The following is a 20,841-nucleotide window of genomic DNA, read 5'->3' as shown; positions in this document are numbered from 1 at the left end:
ATAAATTAATAACGTTAATATTCTGAAAGAGGTGGCTATCCAGCAGGTAGTTGATTAACATGGGACTGAAGCTACATGGCCTGCTCTGGGGTCAATGTACGAGGATAGTATTATATATTGTAACGTGTCCTTGATCTCCAGCTCATCTCCAGAGGGCAGGATGGCATCGGTCCCCTCCGCTTGTACAACCCTCCATGGGTCACCTTCGTCCAGAGAACACACCTGTGACCCTGGAGGAGGGATTTTGAGCCAAGCTGGATGTATGACAATCGATCATGGGCAGATGCTGGGACCCGAGCTCGGTCTGATGGAGATGTCCGAGGTTGAATATACGCACCTTCAGCACCTCATCCAGGCACACATGGAGGCACAGACCGCCCCTCCAGATGTGCCTGCTGCCAGGTCTCACCCTGCTTCCCCCGTCATGCCCACTCAAGCTATCGACCTGTCGACTTCGACTGATGAACACTACCTGGTGATGCCGGGAGAGAAGACGCCGGCTTCTCACGGAGAGGTCCCGGGTTTTGTGCTGGCCAGAGTCCGGGAGGAGGACAGCCCGACTGAACTACGGGCCGACACCAGCACATCTTCGCAGATGCGATCCAGATCGGCTGCCAGAGTTTGCTTGGAGAAAAGGTTTAACAGCCTGGTTGCTGACACCCCAAGACAGCAAGATATCCAGCCTGCAGTTCTCAGCAAGTAGGCGTCACAAATATAGTATACTGCTATTTGTTAAGTAAATATAGCCCCATAATGCTCATTTTAATGGACTGTGCAATATCTCCATTGTTGTGTTTCAGTTTTTTGACAATGCTTCAGCAGTCTGCAGAGGCTCAAGAGGCGGCCATTCACCCTCAAATGCACATGTGGATGAAAACTGAGAGAGCAAATCCTTTTGAGGTTTCCAGCCCATATGCAGGGGGCGTCTTTAACCCAGTCACCAACATGTGTGAACAAGTAAGATGAAAAAAATATGCACTGTCTTATAGCTGGATAGGAAGCACAGGGAGAATTCATTGTTCAATCCTCTATTTTCCTGTTTCAACCTCAGGTGATTGGCCACAATCCTCAGATGGTTGAACCCTACAAGCATCCGAGTTTAATCATCCCCAAGGGTTTCTCATTCAACTTCCGCCCGGAAAGGTTTGTCACGAAAGCTCACTATACAAGTGGCAGCAGCTCAACAGAGGAGCAGCAGTTGGTGAAAATAGGAAGTAATACACTCTAAACATACTCTCATTTCAAATGTTGGAGTTTTTTTCGCCGTTGTTTGTGTCTTAATTCAGTTTTATGCACTCTTGTTTTTTCCCAAGAGGCTGCCTTCAGGAAGCGTGGGAGCAGCCACGGCTCTCAACACAGCAAGGCTGCTTCGGCTGGCCCAGACTCAGCCGGGGAATCAGGGAGCAGCACCTCGAAAAGACCTCGACCTCATATGTCACTGATCCAGCGCAGGGAGAGGCACAACAGTAAGGAGAGGGAACGCAGGTGAGTCACAGTTTGTGACATGATCTCATGAAATAATCCATAAATATGAAGGTGCTTTTTAATCAGAATTGTATGTTTTCTCTCTGGGCCATAGTCACAGTCATATAAATTATCTTGGGGTGTGACAAATAATATATGTAGCTGTCACTACAGACTAAATTACTCTAAAGTACTCCCTCGTTCACTCACTGTACGCTGTTCCCTAATCAACGCTCAATAGTTTTAGTTTTTGGCAGAGTGAGTTGTAAATTCAGATTTGGACAATTGTTATAAGTTTTCAATCTTACTGACGTCTTTAGTGTTGCGTGACTGTAATTTAATAATCCATCAAAGGCAAGGCATTTATTGGTGGAATATGTTTACAACATTTTTGTACTTGCTTCAAACTTCAACTTCAACTCTTCCTGCACACGAACCAAAGTCAGTGAATAATGAATTAAGACACTAGAATAGCATTTCTATGCAAACAGCAAACTGTTATTCTAATTGTCATAACATATAGATATTTAAAGTATCTTTATAAGTTGTTTATAGTAGCCTCTCTCTGCTCATCATGGTACAGTCTATTGGATGCACTCACTTCCTCTTTATCAGTTTGGACTCATGACTCTCTCAATACAAAATTATGATATGGTAAGTCAATAAAAACAATCTTAGTATATTTCATAAAATGTCAAACATCTATAACAAAGTCAGTATAGTACGTCAGAAAAAAATTATAAAAAAGTCATAGTATGGTATGTCAGAAAAAACAGTCATAGCATATGTTATGATCAGTAATGGGCGCAGACGCTGACAGAATAATGAAGGATGTATTGTAGTGACCAAAGGAGGTGAGGATGGGGAGAGTTTGAGCTCTGCTGAGCTGAGCAGGGCGGGCTGATGAGAGTGAGAGCGCGGTCGGTACGGCAGCTTGGGGTCATGGAAACAAGCTGGTAAATCAATTACTGACACGCATAAAACGGAGCGTCCAAAAGAGCGACAAACAACGATACGGCGAAGCGTGAGGGGAGAACTGGGGTTGGTCATTTCAGAGTGATGAAGCCAGGAAGGAGCACCACGCCAAATTCACGCAGAAAGGGGAGGAAATAATAATAGTATATCTCATATAATGTCACAAACAGTAATCATATGTCATTTTAAAGTCAAAGTATAGTTCCCCTAGGAACTAAGATAACTGTAGCCATTTTAAAAACCAAGCTAAAGACTGTTCTCTTTCCTACAGCTTTTAATGAATCGATTTTTACTGTATTTTTATAGTTTTTTATTAGTTTTTAAACTTGTTTGCCCTTTCATATAACATGTCTATACCTTTTATTTTTCTTATTTTATACTCCTGTCTGTTTTTCCCTGCATGTAAAGCACTTAGACTGGGGGGCGCTAGTGAGCAAGATATGGAGTAAGACGCTAATTTCAGTGCAATTTTTACATTAAAACAGCTACTATTTTAGGAATATCAGCCTCAAAGCTCACCAAGGACGACTCAAAGAGGCTGACTTATGTAAGCTACATTATTTTTTAATGGCGTAAAAGCTTCAAAAATACAAACATAAACCCGGCGATAGCTCATCGCGGCTTACAAGACCAACCCTCTCCCACCCGCAGTGTAAAGCACTTAGACTGAAAAGGTGCTCTTCAAATGAACTTCCCTTGCCTGTCCACCATTCAATTGTCTTACCCTCCTGTGTCCCAATGCTTCCTGTCTCTGCACTGTGTGCTGTCTAAGGAAAAGATGCTTTAACCAGGAGACCTTAGGATCTAAAGACCATGTCAGTAAAGTTTGAGAGGCACTGATGATAACATGTCACGTCTTGGCTGCTGCACAGGAAGAGGATCCGTTTGTACTGCGATGAGCTGAACATGCTGGTGCCATTTTGTGAGTTGGACACAGACAAAGTCACCACCCTGCAGTGGACCACCGCCTTCCTCGGATACATGCAGAAAACATATGGAGACACCTTCAAAGAAGTGAGCTTATATATGATTGATGTTGATCGTAAAGCAGTTTGGCTTCATCATCCTGCAACTGAATTATTTGAGACTTAAAACCCGGGGCTGCTCTTCCTGCCTGAGTAATAAGTAATGTGGATTACCTAATATGACTTTTCTCTATCTATAGAATTCAAATCAATATCTTCTTGCTTCCACAGTATAAAATCAAATCAACTTTATTGTTTTACTGTGATGGATCATCTGGCGCTGCAGTCTGTGGAAATTGATTTACATGTTATAAATCTTGGCAGTGAAACAATGTGTGTAACACCACCACCACCACCTAGATAGGCACAGACTAAAAATACTGAGGTACCGGTGCTTTCTGTTCTCCCATTTTACAGGAGTTTCAAAGGGCATTCGCTGATGGGAAAGGATGCTTTCTTAAATCCAGCCCTTCTTCAGGCCCGGACCCAATCCACCGGGAGATGGATGAGATACTGAGCATCCCTCTTGCGGTAGAGCAATGACCCGCTCACCACTTTAACTCATAACTCAGCCAGATATTAGAGTACATTTGAACTTGACATTTCAGCCTCGGTTGTCCCGCGAGGTCTGGCTATAAAGGTCAATGTGTTGGAACGCATCCCTTATTTTTTTTAAAAAGAGGAGCTCTGCTTCTGACTACATAACAATTATTTAAAAAGTGGAAGGTTTCCAGGCTCAGACCACCGGATGCTCAAAACGAGGCTGGTTTTCTTCAGCTGCATCTCAAAACCACACGGCATCCGGCTCGTGTTCGACCTGCCATGCCATTTCTTCTCCTGATATATTATCCCCCTCCTCCCTATCACACATTGTAAAAAAAATGAAATAAAAACAAGTTTTATTGAGCCACACACAGGTGGCACTGTTTCCCTTTGAAACCAGCGGAGATAGTGCTCTGTGATTCAGCTATCACACCTTTTTATCGTAAGTACGCCTTTTATATGCTTGAATTATTTTTTTATTTATTTAATGTTTGTAAATGCATGCAATAGTTCAATTTTGCATGGACATGAGTGTTGCTACTTTGTGAATGAATGGGATTACTTGATTTTCATGGCGTTATCACATTACTCTGATATGCAGACTGTTCATTTGATATGTTGATATGTAGAGAAGAGTAATGTTTTACTGAAAAGTGGCTTTATTTGTTCTTTCTTACAACATGTCGCTGTAGCATTTTACTGTACATACAACAGTCATCCACAAATAATAAATAGTATTTAAGCTCATGTATATTTAATAGTTACAGCCCGGGTAGTACATAGTGGATGTGGTCATTGTAGTTTAAAAACCAAAAAAAGAGAAAAGAAAAAAACTCTGCTCCTAAGATTATTCAATTTATTTTACAATGTCTGATTCATGCATCCACATGTTTTTATTTGGTTTTTCATTCTCAAATCTAGAGAATCAACTTCACATGTAATTGAAAAACAAATACGCTGTAAAAAAAGAAAAAGAAAAAAAAAGACTATGAAAAGTTTGACGTTTTTTTTCATTAATCTACACAATTTCTGGGCACCTTGTTATTTGTTTTTTTATTCCTTTTACAATACATACACAGCTCCTTGACGGAAGCTTTTTTTTTTTTTTAGCTCTGCCGCCTATTTCCATATCTTACACTGTAAGCCTGTATGTTGAGGTAACACCTGTGATTTACATTAATGGGCCATGATACATGCGCATTCACTTCAGAGACGGTCACTGTTGTTTCTAAGAGTGTCATCTGCCAGAAGGATGTTAACCAAGGTAATTGGGGCATGGAAACAACATGTACAAAGTTTTTATACACCAAAGGACTCATTCATTTCCCAGTTGTTTGTAGGTCAAGTCTTGTTATGCGATACTGTAGTATATGGAGCAATGTAGTTGATCTCTTGGACTCTTCTGTGCCTCTGTCCAATTCATTTCTGGATGTCATCTTGATGTTTTTGTCTCTCAGTTGCTCTGGTATTCATGTCACTCCTGGGATGTTCCTCGATTCCTCTCGAAATATCACCCGTTTGATGTTAACTCTTCCCATCTTGTGATACGTGTATTTAAATAAAGAGGACATTTTTTTGTGATCGCTCTTCTTTCCTTCTTTCCCCTCACTTATCACCCTTCCTCCTTTTGGGTGGATGGCATCAGGTTGCAGGAAGTCATGTTTAATGGTTTTTGGGGTTGGTGGATTTCCCAGCGGCCGACGCTCCCTGGCAGGCGGTTGTGTCACAGATTCCAGGAGGTCCCTGGTGCCCAGTCCTACCTACCCGGCCTGACTCTCCAGGCTCTCCTGGATCTCCTGGAGACCCATCACGCCCATCTTTGACAATTCCAGCTACTCCTGGAAGACCTGTGGACGGCGCAGAAGGCAGCGGTTCTTTCAACAGGTTTGTAACGGACTAATATCTTAATAACAGGAGAAAACATCTCTGACAGTTTTGCATCAAATACCTTGTTTTAATACATGTCAATGACAATAATACAAGTTATATCACAGCACAGGTGCTGCTAATAATATGAATGATATTATTGCTCTGTTCCATTTGTGCCAGTAAACCATTCAAGGAGTGCAGCCATCATTAGTCTTATGACAAGTGTCTTCCATAAGTACAGTCTACACGTAGAGTATAATAACTTTAAATCTGGTAGTGTCCAACGTTCAAGCTCTGATTAGAGAGCACTGCTTAAGGCCACGTACCTTGGTATCCTTGGTCTCCGGTGGGCCCATCAAGAGCTTTGCCAATGGATCCCTTATCGCCGTGCTCACCAACATTACCTGTTGTGAAGACAGACATTTCTTTTTATCATTGGTGTAAAGTAGCTCGGTGCATTTATCACTAAAGTACTGTACTTTCACTTCACTTGACGACTTCCTTGTTATGCTACTTCACAGGGTTCTTACGGTCATGGACAACCTGGAAAAGTCATGGGACTATTTTTCTTTCGGACTATTTTTCTTTCTTTTCTTTCTTCTGACCGGTCACTCCACTGCACACTTCATATTTAAACACTCATGCCACTTAACGTACACTTTACCTTAAACACACATGTCACTTTAACATACACTTACATTAACGTTATCTGTTTGTCTGAGCACTTTGTCTTATACTTTATTTAAATATCATTGCACTGTTGTTGTCGTTGACTGTTGATTGATGTTTGTCTCGTCTAATGTATGCACCTTCCGCCTAGCAAAATTCCTATTATTATTTCCAGGCCTTGAAACAAAAAAAGTTTTGGAAAGGTCATGTAAATGTGTTATATTCATACGTTCATGTCGGTCATTTACGCTGAGGTTGAAATAATTAATATGCTTTTAAAAGAAAGACGCTCAAAATATAAGCAGGCATACATACAGGCATCTATGTAAATGTTTATTCTTTTAATCAAACTATTGTCTCTCATGTATTTGTGTCATTTAAGGTTTACTGTATGCTTTGGAATTCTCATTGTTAGTTTAAATACTACATGTTCTCACTTTTTCATGTAGACACCGAGATTTCACAAAATGTTTGATCATGGAAATTTGGTTTAAAGTCATGGAAATGCATTGGTCAGAATGTGTATGAACCCTGCTTTATGTTTTTGCTCTGCTACTTTGCAGAAGGAGATATTTTTTATTCCAGGGCATTTATTTGAAAGAAGAGGATCTTCTTCCACCATTGATTTTGATAATTAGATCACATCATTGTACAAACTATTTTTGTACTCCGTCGCTACTATCAGTCGGTACTGATTTGACTCTTCATACCTCTGGGACCCGGGTCTCCGAGTTCTCCCGGCAGGCCCGTGTACCCCGGCGGTCCACGGAGACCTGGATGCCCGATGGAGCCGACGACTCCAGTCTTTCCTGGAAGCCCTGCGGGGCCGGGGCGGCCCACCATTCCAGGGGCCAAAGGTCTCCGAAGGTTAGCCGCCAGCTGTGCGATCTGGTCTGCGCGGTGGAGAAAAAAACACCGGAAGGTCAATTCTCCAGCTCACCCTTTTTTTATTCAACGCTACAGAAAAAAGATGAAGATGCCTCACCATCGATCATCGAGCCACACAGCTCTCTGATGTGCTGCTCACTCGTCAGTTTACCCTGAAACACGAGTGACTCAGACATGTTTAAAAGTGCTTTACAAAATATATGTGTCAATCAATCACAAGCGTTTTACAGATAAAAACAAAAAAAACACTCACAGGTACACCGGTCTTTCCTGCAATTCCAGGCTGACCCTGCTCCCCTTGGAAGCCCATTATTCCGATTTTCCCTGGAAGCCCTCGTGCACCGAACTCTCCTTGTGGACCCGTCACGCCCTTAGGCCCAAGTTCACCCTGCTTTCCTGACTGTAAATCAACAAGAACTACCCGTTAAATAACTCACTACATTTGGCAAGAAAATTAAGAATTGAATGTGTGTTCCAAACTGGAGCTAAAAACAAACTTAAGCCTCTGATTCGATCGTTTTAATAAACAGCAGCCAAGGAGCCAACTGGGTCTGTGGAGACGATGCGGGGGCGGCTTCATATGGCGTCGGGACGCTTGATAATTATTTCAACGAGCAAACAGTAAATGAGACCGCGAGCGTGAGGCTCGTGAGTACTGTGTCTCTAATTATATAAATTGTGCTGCAGCTTAACGCGACTCTTCTCTCCCTTGTGGCGGCAGCGGGCGAACGGGCCAATAAAGCCAAAGCAGCAATACCTAACTCTAATTAATCCCATTAAACCTGGAATGTGAAGCAGAAGCATGTGCAATGACTCTGACTGGTGGGCAACAGCTTGGAGCTGGGCTCCATTTTTAAAGTTTAGAGAGGGAGTTTGGAACAAACTTGTGCTAATTACTCCCACACACAGCATCTGATAGAACTATGTCTTTTGTTGATGGGAGAACATCTACTGGGTCTAGAAAACTGATTTGAAGCGGAGCGGATCTATTCAGAGTGTCACACAAGTAGCATAACGTAAATGAAATCATTGATGATGTCACTCACCTCTCCTTTTTGTCCAACTGGGCCAAAAGGACCCTGTAAAATAAAGACGTGTTTAGTGGAATGTAACACAGCTTAAACTTAAACTGTATACATGTAGCACCTTTCCTACAGGTTACTGCAATCCAAAGATTCGACGAAGAGACACAAGTGATTAATCAAAATACAATAGAGAAGAGGAAAAAACATTTAGAAAAAGGAAATAATGGCCATAACACAGTTTATTCAAAAGCCAGACCAAACAGCTAGATTTGACACTTTACATTCAAAGATATCAACACTATCTGAACACGTACAGTTATGTTCTCCTTCAGGTTCTAGTCAGCAGAGTTCTGAATCATCTGTAAAACCATTTCTGCCGATAAAGTGACGATTCCCTCGGTCACTCAAGTCTGCGTTAATGTGAAATATAAGAAATGACTTACAGGTTCTCCGTTCTCTCCCGGTAGCCCATCACTTCCTGCCACGCCCTAGGGAGACAACAGGTGATCTGAATTATTTGATTCAATCGCGACAATTTTTTAAGAAAAGTCTATAATCTCTTCGGCTGATAAAAAGACTCTCAGCATCACGTTTGAGGGAAAAAGGCGATTACAGACTTCAACAAGCTGGATGTGGAGGTCATACTGTATTTAAACGGCTTCAAATTTAACTTGAATATTTACCATGTCTCCTTTAGCTCCAAAGGCTCCAACGGGACCCTATAGGGGTGAAAAAGGAGAGAGAGAGAGAATAAATGAGATCCATGTCGAGATATTTGTGGAAGGCCGGCTGCGGCAGAGGGAAGGGGGTTGAGGGGAACCTGCAGCGCTATAAAGACCGGCTTTGTTCTGTCCCCAGATCCTGAACAGGAGGCCTGTTTGTGTTTGAGCTCCCTGCTGGCTGCAGTTTGAGTTCGTACCACCAAGACTGAGGCGGGACGACCTGCGTGTTGACACACGGCGCTGTGTGTGTGTGTGTGTTGTGTGTGTAGACGCGCTGGTGTGCAGAGACATTTGTGAAAGTTTCATGATTGCATTTGAAGGAGTGGTCCTTAATGACAATTCTATTTTAAAAAAATAGCATTTACCTGCTTTTTTATGTTGTTTACATACTGTATTAGAGCTGGAACAATTAGTCAATTAATTTATTGATCAATCGACAAATTGGTTTTGAGTAATTCTTTCAGGAAAAATGCCAAAATTCTCTTGTTCCATCTTCTCAAATCTGAATATTTGTCTTGTATTATTAGTCTTACTCGAGAGTAAATGCTTTGCTTTTTGCTAACATAATATTGGTCACATGACTAGCAGATTAATCAATAATAACCAAGAGAACATTTGTCATTATTACCCGATCCAGTACCATGGATTATATCGGATGACGTTTCATATTGTTACCCACGTCACACTCACCCTTTCGCCAAACTCCCCACGGATACCGGTTGGACCTGGAAGACCTGGATCTCCCAAGGCTCCGTTTACCCCCTGCGGCACAAGACGCACACACACACACACACACACACACACACACACACACACACACACACACACACACACACACACACACACACACACAGTGAGTAAACTGAACAGTAAAGAAAACTGATAGTGCTTGGTGATGTCATGCAACTGACCTGGAAGCCTCTCCCTCCCTGTGGTCCAGGGTTGCCCGTCGGCCCGATGCCTCCCTGTTGGGAACAGACATCATGTCATGTACTAGGAGCAATTTACAGTCGTCAAACAAACTGGAAATAAATAGCGATTCAGAGATGCGGAACTAAAAGAAAATGGGCACGCTAGCTTGTGTTAAGTACGAGTCATTATGCAGTGCAGTGTGTGAGTGAAATGTGGTAATTTCTATGCTGTTTTATCTCCCGCACTGCAGGGTCTGCTGTGAGAAACAAAGACTTCTCTGTTTATGAATTCCTCCGTTGTGAATACCTGCTCTCATCACTGGCCCTCCATCGCTCCCTCCACCTGAATCAGCCGCAGTGGCCCATCATTAACTTTGAGGGGCGGTATCTTATTATTCAGCTCTTCTAGTTTCATCTAATTATGTGTGCTGCTGTGGATGTGCTTTACATTTAAAGTGTTGGAAACGGGTAGAATTTAACACAGCATCCGTGCAGAGAAAAGTCTAATAATTTGGCTTCTAATTGGGGCAAAGATTATTTTTAAATGCCGTGTAATAGATGCTTTTGAAGCTTCCCTCGTTCCATTAGCGGCGCAGCAAATTGACAACGGACTGCCTCAGTTTATCGTGGAAGCGTTAACTTACAGCCACTCCTCTGGGTCCGGCTATGCCTCTGTCTCCCGGGACGCCGATATCACCCTGAGGGAGGAGACGAAAGATGGCAAGTCAGTCAAGTTTAGAGTCCAGACTCCACGTTGTGAAGCTAAGTGACATGACAGAGAGGCTGTGACCCCCACACACCCCCAAAAAACCATCAGATACATACAGGAATACCTGGCTCTCCAGAGGGTCCTGTCTCCCCATCCTTCCCTGCACCACCCTGATTTGAAAGAAGGGAGAAGATACACGTTGTCCTCCATGGTCCTAACAGCATCTTCAAGGTTAAACATCTATTTTTACATTTAGTTGTAATACTCACGAATTCTCCTTTAGACCCCTTGGGACCTCCCTTTCCTTGTAGACCCTGGAATACAAAATATAACGGATGTTACAATCAAACCTCCGCTTAGACTGGAGACTCAAGGTAACGGAGGATTTAGATAACATCTTTTATTATCAATTAGACACACAAGTCTATTTCAAAACACTCACAGGAAGTCCGTTTGGTCCTTTCTCTCCAACTACCCCATGGCGTCCAGCATCACCCTGTCAACACAGACAACGCAGTCAGCTTCGCTCACACAATCACATTACGTGTGCACTCACATTTAAGCCCAAAGCAAAGGTGGAACTTACCTTCTCGCCATCTAATCCTGGAGTCCCATCTTTGCCATCTCTGCCAGGAATACCCTGTAGAAGACACGACGCTTGATTCTCATGGTATCACACGTATAAATGTATAATTTATAGTCAGATATGCACTTACAGGCTCTCCTTTGGGTCCAAATCCTCCAGGGCCTCCTTTGGGGCCAATTTTACCCTGTTGAAAGACACATTAGGTTGTCATTTATACATCTTGTATACAGACTTGTGAAACTAATCACAAATGAAAGTATTTTACTCACAATCTCTCCTTTGGGTCCAACGAATCCCTGAGGTCCATTTTCTCCCACGTCACCCTGGAGACATCAGATGAAACACACACAGCTATTCATTGATGGGACCAGCCGTCTTATTCAGGATGTAAACTACTACAAAAACACTTTTTTATTTCAAGTGCGTTACAAAAAAAGGAGAGACTCACTGTCTTTCCAATGATGCCAGCAATGCCAGGTTTGCCTCTGAAACCAGGCAGGCCCTACGGACAAAGTAAGGTCAAAGGAAACCAACCGTAAGTACACAAATTAAAATGTCTGCACTCCGAGCGATAAAAAGCTGAACAAGGAAGGAGTGGTCATGGTCTGGAAGTTGCTTACTCTGATTCCTACAGATCCCATCATGCCTTGTAAACCTCTGAGACCACGTGGGCCCTGAAACACAGCATCAGAGCATCATGAAGGCACTTCAAAACATTACAAAAGTACCTGGATACGCTGTAATAAATATGCAAACGGGTAAAACGCTATGGGTGGGTAACAGGTGAAAAGTAACGCAAGTTGTGCGTCATCTTTGTGCGACTCACCTGCAGACCCACAGTCCCAGGAATACCTGGTGGGCCGGATGGACCAGAGTCACCCTATAGACACAGAACAGGACACCAAATTACATTAAGTAATAAAACCAATATTTTGCACATACTAGGTTTATTGTATTCTTATCGAACCTCATAAATACATCACATAAAAAATATAAAAAAACTCACCTTTGCTCCATTTTTCCCAACCTCTCCCTTGTCTCCTTTATGCCCCGTGTGACCCTACGGGAGCAGCAATAAGGACACGAGGAGTGTGCATGAGGACATGTACCGTGAGGTGACATCAGTTCTGCACATTCCCACGAGACGCACACAATTCAAATCAAACGAGGACCATGACGGACACTATATTTACCTTGAATCCCGGCATCCCAGAAGGACCCGAGGGACCGGAGGGGCAGATAGCAGGACACTGCAGAGGGCAGAGGAGACACGCTGAGGACGCGTCTTCACTTTACTGTCATTGTGCTGCTCTCACGGGGGATTACAAACTTACCAGAAGGTCACCGCTAAGTTCCAGAAGGGTACCAGGAAGACCCTGACAGGAGGAAATGACAACACGCTTTAATACAACGAGAGACCCGCTGGGTGGCGGTGGAGAAGTAGAGTCATTGTACCAAGTTATCAAGCACATGATGAGAGCTGCACTTACCGGGGGTCCGTCAGAGCCAGAAGGTCCGGGAAGTCCTGGAAGACCCTCAGCACCCTGAGGAACGGATAGACAGCAGCGAGGTCAGCACTTTGGTACAAAATAAGCGATGAGATTGTAACAACTCAGCTAAGGGAAGTCATGTGGTCACAGTTATTACAATCAGTTGTGATTGTAGAGTCACACTAGAAGGATCCTTCCACTCAAAAAAAGAGTGTGTTTTGCTTATTGTGGCAGAAGGATGTACCTGCAGAGTTTGATGCTTAAATCAGTGGGTTGGAGGGGGAAACGTTTCTTTGTACTCATCCTTAAATCTGAGTTTCAGAGATTCCTACGAGCGAGACTTAGTGACATCGCAGCCAGTTGGTAAGACAGTCACGGCTGTGCACTTGGAACCTCCAGCACTTTTCAATGAATTAGCATTGAGACTGTGTAATGCAACACTTCAGACCTTTGAATCTGAAAATATGTGCACATTGCATATTTTTTTAAGGAGGTAACTGAACTTGTTATTCCAAGCAGAGTATTTTACACGTCTTAAAACATGAGTGGAGGTGATTTTTAACTACTCAAATTATAACTCACATGCACTTAGTATAAAGTAGATCAATAATATGTAATTTAACCCCTTGCTGCATCTCTGTATACTACTCTGATAACTAATAATAATTATAATGACCCAAACTGTATTTGTAATGCTAACCTCAAACCTTCTGACCCAGTCAAAAAATTACATTTACATACTACAATTATTTAAGTTACTTATAATTCAAAATATTGTCGCATCATTCTGAAACTGAGGGGATTTTTTATTTAACCACTAGCTGAGGAAGAGTTTAAGAGAATCCAAATGAATAATAATTGTGACCCAGAAGGCCAGTCCACATACTGATGTGTCCTTCCTCTCCACTGGTTATTATTATCCTCCTGCAATGTTATCTAGAAAAGTAGGGCAAAGCTTTTTTTAAACTGATTTCAATCAGTATCAGATTGACTGTTTCCACTGCAGAAGCTTGTGTATGAATTCCGCTGCCATTTCCTTTTTTCACATCATAAATTAAGTTGTGTGTGGCCAACTGGTTATTGAATCAAACATGTCAGAAAATAGATAACAAGAATAATTTGACTGTCGTCGAATCAGAGGACAGGAAGTCTATTCGGAGAGATCAGATACTCACCGCTGCACCTTGTGGGCCGACTCCGCCCGGCCACCCGTTGGTTCCAGGAAGTCCCTGCAATCAAAAAAACAGCGGATTACGCGTGCGGACAATCAGAGGCTATAACTTTATATACACGCATACCCTCTTAGGAGGATAAACACCGCTTCAGTGATGTGTGGGAAATGACACAAATACATCACAGTCTCCTGCTTCCTGCACATTGGAGTGATATAAGAGGACAGAGCCGTGTACTCACTGCAGCTCCTGTTCTCCCTCTGCCCTACGGAAGACACAGGAAGGCACATTAAGTCACCAACACCAAAGGGGATGATTCGATTTGTTAGTCTGTCCCAGGTTGTTGCTGTGAGGCGGATGTGCACTTCTCCAGTCCAGTTATATCAGTGCAAGCTATAATCGGAGTATTCCTGTGTGTGACACTGGTAAAGCATTCGATGGAGGAGAAGTCTTTCAGGGTAATATAGTGAACGTAATAATCAGAGGACTGGAGGAACGACTGCTCTGGGCCTCTGTGGTGTTTCTCAGGTGTGTTACATGGTATGTGGGGGTACTTACAGGAGATCCAGGTGGGCCAGCAGGTCCAGCGTCACCCTGTAGAGAGCAAGACATAATGCCACAATCAGCCTCACAAACATAATGAAACCAAAAAGAAAACATGGCCCGAACACAATGTCCCTCTTAAGGACTTGAACCCTGAACCCTCTGGGACTTCACCAGCTGTTAAATGAGGCCGCGAGGGTTTGAAACGGCATCAATATGGGACGGCACTTTGTGGAGACAACGTTGATTAACCCAAACATGTTATGTACAATCCAGGTTTTCTTTTTTTTACTGCTGATTTTAACGTCTTCAAGGGTCTTGCTTTACGAGGCGAAAAGTAATAGTCAAATAAAAGTGAATAATCTATTTAATTGTTTTTGTTTTGGTTCATGAATAAACCAGGTATGTAAGGTAGTATAGATCCTATGCTTGCGTTCCTCTGATTTCATGTGTGAAGTTCATGGTTCTATGTAAATTCAATATGCCAGACTGAACCGATCTCTTTGTTTACCTTAATTTTGTTAGACCCCTGGGCTTCCCCCCTGGTAACCCTGTGTCCAACGTCACACCGCTATGAATTGTGGATCATTTCCTCAGGCAAAGTCTGCAGAAATACTGATTTATGGAAAGTGTGCATAAAGGGCTTAAGGTGTCTGAGAAAACACTCAAAGACTTGTCGATTTTGTCCTGAAACCTGATCGGCCTCAAAGTCTGTGAGTGGAGATTGGGATTGGGCCTTTGACACCGACGTATGAACCCTTTGAACGTAACTGTAGAGAATCCCCTCTCACTCTAACGTTCCTCTACCTGTCGCTCTGCTTCCGGGATGGGCGGAGCCTCAGAGTCAGTAAAGGCAGCCAGCTCACCTGAGGTAAACTATCTAGAAGAAAGAAGCCTGTTGGCCTCATGTGTATCCAATAGTGTATCTGTGTATGTATGATATGTAAACATATGGCAGCTTTAGTTGTTTAGGATTTCTCTGCTGGACTGATTAGTTCAGAATTATGATGTCTAGATTCATATTTTCTTCTGTTGTATTGCTGTAACAGCTATTTTTCAGTTATTGTAATGCTGGTAACTATAAGGCTTTGCATGAATGTGTGTGTGTGTGGTCTTTGACACAATTGCAAGTCACAGTCCAGCTAAACACAATAATAAGGAGCGTTGTTGCAATGTTTATCTTGTATTCTATAAAGCCTTTCCATTAGCATAAACGTTGCCTTATTCTAACACAATCAGTGCTGGAGACTCTGCTATCAAATATGTTCTTTGGAAAATCAATTAATAAAAATAATAATCAATTGATGAAATAAAAAAGGAGTTATTTGGACAAGACTTGTCTGCTGCTGGTCATGAGAAAAGTGAAAAATCACAAATGCTTTGCAACTTATCATTAAAGTTATTTTGATCAATTAAGATGATGATGCATGATGCATCTTCCTTGTTCCTTTACTAACTTCAGGTTGTTAACATGATCCATCCATTATTTCTGTCAGGAAAGAAATTACTCCGACAAACCACTCCCACAAATAAATGATCAAATTCTCTTTCCCTGTGGACCCCCCACCCCTCATTTCTCCTCCTCCTCCTCTCACTCTTGGCTCCGCCTCCCTCACAGCTGTATTTGTTGTCTGAGAGGTGAAAGGGCAGAAAAACAAGCGTGGCACAGAGATGCTACTCATTCACTGCATTCCCCGGCGTGCAAACAAGACAACAAAGTGGAGTGGCGCACAAACCAAACCGGTGTGGGGGTCAGCGGAAAAAAAAAGTCCTCTGAATAACACACTCGGCAGCTGCGCCTGTAATTAGAGAGAAATGTAAGACGACCTCTCGCCGGCTCATCACTGCTGCACGCCAGCTTGTGCTCCGTCTCCAAACGCCACCAGTTTGATCCCGTTTGTCTTCAGCTCTATGAACCAGCCATGACGGTGTAGTAATCTCAGTAATTAGGGACACTGGTTGACGCAGGCGACCTCATTAGGGTTGGCTAATTAGTCAAATTGCTCGGGGGGATTTATCTGTCGACAGTGGATTTGCAGCCTTGTAGCAAAAGGTCCTTCAATCTTCCTTTGATGTGTCTTCATGCAGCGGTGCAGATGCACTAATTCTGTCTTCTCCTGTGTCTCTCGGAGGATGTTTACGCGTTTCACTCGGCGCGTCGGGGCCACAGATCATCATCCCCCTGCACGGTCTCTCAGGTTGGTGGGAAACAGTGTGCATTCCGGGCCGGATTAGGGAAGCGGCAAGAAATTAAATCCGATTCTGATCCCTCATTAAAAGTACTCCCACCAAGAGGGTGAGCCAGCGAGACAAATCCATGCGGACAGAGGAAACATTGGCCTTGTCCCGGTTAGACCCCCCCCCCCCCCCCCGAAGATCTTCAGCACCCAAATCAACATGCAGTGTTTCTGACAAACTGTTTGATTGTTAGAGGGGCAGTTTGAAGTAGATACGGTCATAAAATTAAAGTGGGACGCATTTATAAGCATTTCCTTAGTATCAAAAGACTAAAGACATACTTACAGCTTCTCCCGAGGGTCCATCCTTCCCAGCAGAACCATCAGGACCCGTCAAACCCTGAAGAGAAAGCGCATGACATCATTGCCTCCCTGACATTCCTTGACAAAGACAAGTGTGTCAGAATTGTCACTGTTGTTTGTTGGACACTTACGTCCACCCCTGGAAGTCCTGGCAGGCCTGGTTTTCCTGCTGCTCCTGGTATTCCTTCTTTCCCTTTGGGACCCTACACAGATACACATTCATGAAGTAGTGCACAATAAATGTATCGACGCAACAGAACCGTTCTAACTTCAATTCTGATTTGTATTACTTCAATCTGAACATCATCAGCCAAGTAAAACAGTTTTTACTCGTGCGAATCAAGGGTTTAAGGCTGGAGGGGTCGGATGCTGAGCAGACTGTGAAGCCCTTTGAGACAAATCTTTTCTTTGGATCATTTCAGGGATTGTGCCAAACTCATCAGGGGAGGAGAGAGCAGAGAGAAGAGAGAAAGTATTCTGATTTCACTTCTGGCTGAAGCCAGTCAATTATTTGGTGGAGCGCATGGAAGGGTCTTTTATTTTATTCTAGTCCTAAATGTACATTTTATTTTAGGCATTCTTTGAAATATAGTTAAAAGAAAGCTCTTTGTATCGGGATTTTCTTATTGAGTGAAATGGTGGCCCACAATAGAATATATATATATAAAAGTGACTTGACTTGTTTGAAAACTTACTGTTTTCCCCGGCAGTCCAGCGGGTCCAGGTTTGCCCTGTTAATGAGAATGAAAACATGAAATAAGAGCCTTATAAAATGTGCATTTTATTAATTTCATGTCCGCTGCCTCACAGGCCCGAATACTTCTAGAGAACTTTATTCAACTTCAATACCAACCAAAATAATATGAAATAACTGAAGCATTGAGTTCAGTATATAGGAGATGCTGTTCAGCCTTTGCAGAGACTGGGGGAGGAACACTGGGAGGAATCAGCGATGCTGGTCACATGATAGAAGCTCCCGTTTGGTTTGCACAGGGGGCTGGAGGTGCGAGCTGAAACTCTAGATGGTCTCACCGGCTTGGGGAATGTATCAATGGGCCCTCTGTGAGCCGGAACTTTACTGGAGTCTCTAAAAATAATCACTATTTAAGAATTCCTGACATGGATATACAACATTTACTATGTCTTTTTTTCAAGTAACAGAAACCGTTGACACAAAAAGCAGACATGAATATAAAGGATTTAAAAGGGAATAACTTTGTGACCAAGGTTTTTCTTTTCACGTGGCGACACTGTAATCCAATTTCCTCTTATGAGTTTTTTTTTTTACCATAACATTATATCCTTTATAACCCTTTAAACAGTTAGTTCAGTAAGTAAGTCTGGCGGCTTCAATTTCAGTGGCTGGTTATTGTATTAATCCTATTAGTAGATACAACGATGGAAATCCACACATCAGATATTTGATGACCAGATAAAGAAGTCAAGCTTGTCCCAGGGTTAATATAATCTAAGATTGATTGGAGGTTTAATATGAAAGGAAAAGTAACTGGACCGTATGCTTTTTCAACGACAGAACTCCATTTATTAGACATACTTTAAACCCTGCCTCCCTGACAGCCACCATTATGATGTCCTATTTGGGGGAGGGGCTTATGGAGGAGTCAGTGGGATAAAAACAAACTTCTAGAAACATTTCAGCCACAAGTATGCACAAAGAAAAGCCTTTCTACCAAAGACAACTGGGTGTGAATTAGATTTTGAAGTATAAAAAAGAAAAGAAAAGCTGAGAAGCCATCTTTAAAAAAAATTAAGAAAGAACTCACAGAAAGAAAATCCCCATTCGAATGAGACGCTAACATTATTTTTCTATTATCTTACTGGAGTTGATTAAATGTGAAAAAGGCAAACATAATTTCATTCATTTTAAAGTAGAAAGAAGCTGTTGGAGTCTGGTCAACTCACATCAGTGCCATCCCTTCCCAGTGGCCCTGCGGGTCCTTGGGGGCCAAGAGATCCTCGGGGGCCCGGCCTCTGCAACACAACATTTAACACAATCAGGCATCTGACCCTGCATCATGCATCCTCTGTTCCTTCAGCACCACTGCTCCATAGTATCCTATGAGGGTTGTGGTTTGACATAAAGGGAAATCAAGTAAAAAGGAATGACAAATAATATTGCTATTATTATTAGTATGGTATAATTCTGGTATATTTTGGCATCGATCGTATGATAATGATAAAAATGTGTAACATTTTAACCAGGACAAAATGAATAATTCTAAAGATACAACTAGATATCAATTAAATTCAACTGTAACTCAAGAGGCACAGGCGTGCGTAAAGACGTGCGTAAAGACAAGCGTGCGTAAAGACACACGAGGAAGCCTAAATTAGAATAAGAAAGCACAAATCAGTGTTTAATTCATAGTTCATCTCAACAAAATAAACGCATTTCACTGAGGACTATGAGCTCGTGCGCATTGGAGCCTGAGCGAACAGAGGTGGCATTGTGCGCCGCGGCGCTGCTCTCCAATCCGTGCATTCCACAGGTTCAAGGGAAAACATAACCCCGACTTCACCAAACAGTGCGAAAGCCACAGCCACCTGCGCACAATTAGGCTTCTATGGGAGAGCAGAAATATGCCAATGGAGGAGCAGAGACACAGAACACTGGTCCACGTTCAGTCATGAGAGAACGAGTGTAAAATAGTCAGGTTGTAAAGGTGGAGAGCATGCAGGTCATGTAAACGAGAGAACAACAGATAGCCTTTAATATCAATAGATGACCCGCAACGGACACAACTTTTATTATGAAGTTAATTCACATTTAACGCCACCAGCAAAAGAAAAGTAAAAGAAAAGCGCAGCAGCGTTCAGATGAGCTGCAGGCGGCGGTGGAGGACTCTTACCTGGGCAGAGGATGATGTCAAAAGCTGGCACAGTACGAGCACCCAAAGCGCAGAGAACACCGCCATGGCTCCTCGACTCGCCCTCACAAACCCGAGTCGATGCGTAAAAAGGTCAAATCCCTGGTTCCCGGTCCTCTCTCACTCCCCCCCAGCGTCCGTTAACCTCACGGCGCGCAGCTCCTTGAATGGCTTCTGGATCCAGATAAACCCGAGTCTCCAGCCGAAGGGGCTGAACTCACTGTGGCGCAGTGCACTTAGGGGTGAGGGGGGTGAGGGTGAGTGAGGGAGGAAGCAAGGGAGCAAGCAAGGGAGCAAGCGAGCGAGCAGAGGCGAAACTATTTGGGATACAGAGAAAGTGGGTTGAGCTAAACACGTTTAGAAGTATCCGGGGGTTCCTGCTTTTGACCAATTAGAAAGTGACCCAGGTACTGTTGTTCCACGTGTGCAGAGTTCTCAAAGTTCTTTAATGGATGTGCAGAAGTACAATTACTTAAAGGAGCACTCCGGCAAATTGAATACGTGACACATTTTTTATAAGTTTTGGCACATAAAAAATTAGGATGGTCCAAACTGAAGCGACACAGGCCAAGACATCCAGCCCTGAATCTGTCAAGCTCCAAAAATACTAGACTCTACCCATAATGCAACTCATAATGCAACTCAGTGGCAAGTCTTCTTTTTGGAGGCCAACCAGGAAGTTAGCATCATTCCCTTGACAAAAAGCAAAACAAGATGTTTCCAATTGGATTTTTGATCATTGCAGATGATACACATTAAAGACACATTTATGATACTACTATTTAATCACTACCGGACAATACTTTTAGGATTTTTGAAGCAAAGACGCAATCGCCGCAAATAAAAAGCTAACTTTAGGTTGGAGACAAACCAATAATGCCA

General features: G+C 42.9%; 2 protein-coding genes across 2 annotated transcripts; one reads left to right on the top strand and one right to left on the bottom strand.

The window, feature by feature from the left end:
• Positions 1–262: 262 nt before the first annotated feature.
• Positions 263–3,947, top strand: LOC306743915 (transcription factor-like 5 protein; the record flags this gene model as incomplete). The annotated part of the gene is made up of 6 exons (XM_079226478.1): positions 263–699; positions 801–957; positions 1,052–1,214; positions 1,287–1,485; positions 3,312–3,453; positions 3,822–3,947. 6 exons carry the CDS (start codon positions 263–265, stop codon positions 3,945–3,947), a joined length of 1,224 nt encoding a protein of 407 aa, XP_079082604.1.
• Positions 3,948–4,610: 663 nt separating this feature from the next.
• col9a3 (collagen, type IX, alpha 3) lies at positions 4,611–20,064 on the bottom strand. Its single transcript, XM_079225994.1, has 32 exons — positions 19,942–20,064; positions 18,995–19,063; positions 17,767–17,802; positions 17,203–17,274; positions 17,055–17,108; positions 14,547–14,582; positions 14,230–14,253; positions 13,992–14,045; positions 12,817–12,870; positions 12,661–12,702; positions 12,520–12,576; positions 12,333–12,386; positions 12,153–12,206; positions 11,947–12,000; positions 11,775–11,828; positions 11,596–11,649; positions 11,457–11,510; positions 11,327–11,380; positions 11,183–11,236; positions 11,010–11,054; positions 10,857–10,910; positions 10,676–10,729; positions 10,032–10,085; positions 9,811–9,882; positions 9,082–9,117; positions 8,842–8,886; positions 8,420–8,452; positions 7,627–7,773; positions 7,471–7,525; positions 7,196–7,378; positions 6,143–6,220; positions 4,611–5,794 (listed from the first exon to the last, which is right to left on the bottom strand). The coding sequence occupies exons 1-32, from the start codon at positions 20,005–20,007 to the stop codon at positions 5,610–5,612; spliced, it is 2,037 nt and encodes a 678-aa protein (XP_079082120.1). The 5' UTR covers positions 20,008–20,064; the 3' UTR covers positions 4,611–5,609.
• Positions 20,065–20,841: the final 777 nt, after the last annotated feature.

The sequence above is a fragment of the Taurulus bubalis genome, assembly GCF_910589615.1.
Source record: "Taurulus bubalis genome assembly, chromosome: 11".
Lineage (NCBI taxonomy): Eukaryota > Metazoa > Chordata > Actinopteri > Perciformes > Cottidae > Taurulus > Taurulus bubalis.
The sequence above is the reverse complement of the archived record's forward strand: the minus strand, read 5'-3'. Positions and strand labels throughout refer to the sequence as shown.

What these genes read in the sequence shown, in the direction of transcription:
- col9a3 (XM_079225994.1), bottom strand. Translation starts at nt 20,007, where the DNA reads ATGGCGGTGTTCTCTGCGCTTTGGGTGCTCGTACTGTGCCAGCTTTTG. An exon ending in TTGGACCCAAAGGAGAGATT is followed by an intron (nt 11,511 to 11,595) that starts GTGAGTAAAATA and finishes GTCTTTCAACAG; the next exon opens with GGTAAAATTGGCCCCAAAGG. An exon ending in CAGTTGGACAAAAAGGAGAG is followed by an intron (nt 7,774 to 8,419) that starts GTGAGTGACATC and finishes GTTGATTTACAG; the next exon opens with TCAGGAAAGCAGGGTGAACT.